Source organism: Cibotium barometz, chromosome 2 (genome assembly GCF_041138505.1).
Source record: "Cibotium barometz isolate CiBa-2024 chromosome 2, ASM4113850v1, whole genome shotgun sequence".
In the NCBI taxonomy this organism is placed as follows: domain Eukaryota; kingdom Viridiplantae; phylum Streptophyta; class Polypodiopsida; order Cyatheales; family Cibotiaceae; genus Cibotium; species Cibotium barometz.
Window position 1 is genome coordinate 65,607,347 of NC_141047.1, and position 4,905 is coordinate 65,612,251.

The 4,905-nt window shown below is 47.9% G+C and overlaps 1 protein-coding gene across 1 annotated transcript; it reads right to left on the minus strand.

The window, feature by feature from the left end:
* Positions 1–415: 415 nt before the first annotated feature.
* LOC147641371 (putative indole-3-acetic acid-amido synthetase GH3.1) lies at positions 416–3,056 on the minus strand. The gene is made up of 4 exons (XM_086810430.1): positions 2,437–3,056; positions 2,231–2,332; positions 1,288–2,120; positions 416–1,175 (listed from the first exon to the last, which is right to left on the minus strand). Exons 1-4 carry the CDS (start codon positions 2,778–2,780, stop codon positions 553–555), a joined length of 1,902 nt encoding a protein of 633 aa, XP_086666556.1. The 5' UTR covers positions 2,781–3,056; the 3' UTR covers positions 416–552.
* Between the last annotated feature and the right edge of the window lie 1,849 nt (positions 3,057–4,905).

Sequence of the window (4,905 nt, forward strand, 5' to 3'; positions counted from 1 at the left end):
ATATAGAGATCATTGGTTTACTAGATGGAAGTTTTATTTCATATACATATATTCTAATTTGTTATATAGACTTCATTTCTGTGCTAGTTGTTTGTGAGGTGGCTTTTCAATATAGTTTTTACAATTTACTATATGAAAACTCCACAATGCTATATAGGAAATGCTACTTGTTATATAGTGAAAACTTATTTATTAGCTATAAGATTAATTTCCTACATAGATATTCACATTTCTTACATAAAAAAACTCTTTTTTGCTAGAAGGGTTCCTAAATAGATATTGTCATTTTCTATATGGGAATCACTTATTTGCTAGATAAATAATGTAATTTGTTAGATCCGTATATAGGAAATCATGATTATTAGATTGAATAAGAAAAAGGTGTCTTTGAGATGTAGCAAATTTGGACTTTGCTTGTGTTCTTCAAGCTTCTCTGGAATGCTTCAAACTACAGATCAAAGTTGAAGTAAAAAAAAAAAACATTCGATATTGAGACTAGAACGTGAACATCGTGTGAGTGTGGGTTGGTTAACTTCAACTTGGGTTTACAAGTTAATCGGTTGATAATGTGCGACCGCAATCGCCTGCAGCTGGGATCCACGACGGGCAGCGTGGGCTGAAGTGGCTGGCGGCGACTCTGGCGTCCATGAGCTCTACTATGGCCGCAGACTTGACGCAACGTGGGGCCTTGTACTGGTTGATGGATGCCCCTCTGCTCAAGCAGTAATCCATGAGGTGGTCAAAAGTGCCAGGTTTCACTAGCCTAATCTCGAGAGGCCCGATAGACTTATCAGAGGCTCGCCCTTGGCGGTACACGGAGTCCAAGTTCTCCTCGATGGTGATGCAGCACTCCTCCAAGACCTTGGACATGGGGGCCATGTCTAGAAACTCTAGCTGGTGGTGATCTTGCACATATTGCAGCTCAAAGAAGAGAACGTAGTGACCAGGAATGGTAGAGAGATCTACGAAGCTCGTGTATTCCAAGAGCCTTACCGAGTGCTGGTCCAGATGCGTGGCCGTGGCAGCTTTGACCGCCTTGTGCAGCGTCTCTTCGTCCGTCTTGTCGGAGTCGATGCTAAGGGCGACGTTCTTCCGGCACACAAACTGGAACTGTGGAGCATTGTTGTGGAATCCGGTCACGCGGAGGATATCCCCCACGCTGTAACGGTAAAGGCCTGGGCGCGAGAGAGAGGAAAGCCGCACTGGGTTAGGCACACAAGCTTCTGTGGAATATTAGTTCTAAGCTTCAAACTGCAGGTGAGGAGCTTAGGGGTTTTCATGTAATACCTGCGTAGGTGGTGACGACGAGCTCGTATTCCTGGCCTATTTGTACATCAGCAAGCTCCACGAGCTCTGAGCTCACCTGAGAGCCCGCAGCTAGACGTCCTGCTGCTACTGATGAAGAAGCTCGGTTGGTTGGGAGGAACTCGAAATAGGCCATGTTGGGAATGATGGTGTAGGAGACCTCGGCGGGCTTGCAGAGGGGGAGGAGGTTAACACCAAAATAGCACTCGGACGAGGCGTACATTGTGCACACGAGGGGCAAACCCCCGGTGTAGAAATCCAAGGTCGGGATGTACTGCGCCATCGCGCCCGTCACGATGACGTCGATGTACTTGGTGCGAGGCCAGATCCGCGTGATCACTCCTTTCCAGCTAGAAGCCTCCGCATCCACACAAGCCTGGCTGACGTGGTCGGCGAGGTCGACATTGGGCTTCGAAAGGAGCTTTCCAACCGCAGACCTGGCGGGCGCGTCCGTGATGGCATCGCTGAGGTGGCCGGTGGAGATGTCGTGGCAGAGGTTCCTCCAGTGCTCCTGCAGGAAGCGGATGGCTCGGAGGAAGCCCGACGCGAAGACGGCACCCATCCTCAGCACCTCCGCGCGCTGCAGCAGCCCGCACAGCAGCTGGCAATACATACTCTGGTGGGCATCCGGGCACAGCACTGTCTCGTTGGGGCTGGTGTACACGTTGTAGGGGTCGTATGGCCGCTCCGTGAACCAATGGCTCTTGTCGTAGCTAGTGAGAACGGGGCGAGCCAGGAGGCCGCCCGGTGTCTTCACCTCCGACTTGATGAAGAAGAAGTACATCCCCTTGCCCTTGTCGAGATCGGGCATGTACCTATTAAGCAATCCAAGATTTAGATCAGTACGTTGGAACTGACGTGAGACTCGCCAATATCGGGCGTCTCTAGTTAGCCTAGTACTTAGAACCTTGATCGACGTGCTTACTGGTTCATGATAGGCATGAGGAAGCTGTAGAGGAGACACCGCCGTTCGAACTCGTCGTGTATGGTAGGCATCAATTTACGCTCTCCGGCAGAAGTTCCAGAGCTGTAAGAACCACAAGTAATATGTTCAGCTTTAACAATCTCATTACATAAAGTACAAGATATAAACACGCTATACAGTACTACAGACTCCTGCGGCCAACGCACCTCGTCAGAAACTCCGACACTGGGTGGCCGGACAGTATTGGTGCAGTATCTCCATTAGCTATGCGTTGAATCTCGGGCTGAAGATCTTCGTAGGTAATCACGGGGAGAAGTTCCTTGAACGTCGCACGGTCAGTCCTTCCATTCAGGCCGAACCTTCCCAGGTACTCGGTGCGTGCGTTCCTCTCCAAAATGGCGGAGAGGGTTTGCTGCTGCACGTGGTCTGCATTGAGGGTCAGGCTCTCGATGAGCTCCAGAGCCTTCTTGTCATTGTCTTTACTAGGGCTGATAGAGTTTCCATTACAAGAAGAGGCCGTCCCACTAGCAGCCTGAGCGGTCATTTGCATGGTGACAAATTTCAAATTGTATTGAGGTTACAATTGTGAGATCACAGGCCGCTTCCGCCTTCGATAGGAAGTAACCAGTAGTACTGAAACGCTAAGCGGAGAAGTACAATGGCTTGGAACAAGGCAAAGCGGAGGATAATAATGGCTTGGTAGAAGGCAAACCGGAGGAAGTAATGAACAGTGAAACGATAACCGGAGAAGTGCAATGGTTTGTTGAAACAAGGCAAAGCCGAGGAGAATTAAACAATGGCAGCTTGTTGAAATAAGGCAAAGCGGAGGAAGTTGCAGCTTGGAGGACCTGTGTAGCTCTCTCCTACAAATTTATAGAAAGGCCCAAGGGGAAATGGAACTGTAGCTGGGGACCTACCTTCTGCAGCAGACCCGGGTCGGCTTGTGCTTACTGTGCAGGGGACAGCGGCCCGGGCCGGCGACAAGAGGGGCGGAGATAGCTGTGATTGTGTCGCCCTCTTTGCCCGACATGTTCCGTCTGTACCGTGTGACGCGCGGCAAGTTGGCATGTTGAATTTTGGACTGTTGCATATTGTCATGTTGAGTCAGAGCCGCAAGCTCTGACTGCCTCCTGTAGAAGAAGCTTCCCCAACAATGCCCAACTCTGGAGCTATGGATCAATGATTCCCAATCCCCCCTCTGACTGACTAGCTGCTTGCTGCGGAGCCCGGCCCGGCCGGCTGCCTGGACCCTGCCGTTAACAGGCCGGCGGCGGACCTACAGAGTCCTGACGTCTGCCACTACGATCACTTTCAACTCTGAGGAATTATCTTCAACAGTCAAAGTACTGCTCGCCAGCTCGTGAGGAATTCTCTCCAACCAGTCTACCAGACATGGTGTTCCTTGATTTCGGTGATGCTTCTAGTCAAGCTTTTGTTAGGCTATGTTGTAGCCTGATGATAATTCCTTGTCCACGGTACAATGCCTGAAGAGTATATAGATAGATGTTCCAACTTCTTGTCGTTAAGAGCGCAGAGCCGCACGCTAGGCTACCACTTAAAGTTCGATTGCCTAGTTGGATGACTTGTTCAACTGCAGTCGACGTGTTGGCTAGCTTGTCAACGTCCGCGCAGTCCCACTGTCCCAGACATGGTGTTCCTATGCTGCTAATAAAGGTTTCTTGGATTGTGTTTCTTGGGGTTTTTTATATAGCCTGTTGAAAATTGGTACAATGCCTCTATTGTATATACACTCAAGACCTTCTTTTCATTAGCCACTTGCATAGCTTTAATATCTATACATAGAGCATACATAAAACATACATATCCATACATAGAGCATACACAAGACATACATATGCATGGATGCATATTTGAACTAATATCCATGCATAGTCTACACATCGATCGCTAATATCTGAGCTAATATCCATGCATAGTCTACATAGAGTATACATAACGTATATATATACATGCATGCATATTAGAGCACACCACATAGAGCATGTATATAAAGAGAATGTGGGGGAGAGAGAGAGCTTGAGTTCCTTGCAAGCACACACACACACACACACGAGTGCAAGACACAAGAGAGATGAATGGCTGCATTTTCTTCTTTCTTCTTCTCTTCTCTATAACAATATAACTAAAAGATAAGAGTACATTAAGGGAAAGTACTCTCCTACAACAACATACAAAGTAGTCACTCTATAGTGTGAACCCGACTATATGAGCTAGCGCTATAACTATGTCATAACTCTAGTACTCCAAAGTGGCTACTGTTACATAGCCTATCATCCAATGGTGGCATATCGACCATAATCTCATCAACCATGCTAGTGATATAAGTGCGGAAGCTATCACCCAGGTGGGTCATCAATCTCCGTCATAGCACTAGTTGAGCTCTATATCTCAACACTCGCCTTCGAGCTCAACTCCACGCACTTGACTCCAAAGAGGCTCCTAAACCTGTAAAGCTTCTTTGTGCCCAATGCCTTTGTGAAGAACTCAGCCACTTGATCCTTTGTGCTGACATATACAAGATCTAAATCACCTGTTAAAACCTTCTCTCTCCCAAAGTGATAGTGCATCTTAATGTGCTTCGTTCTAGCATGGTATACTGAGTTACTGGGCCACCAACTGTATACTACTCATATTGTCACAATAAATGACAACTG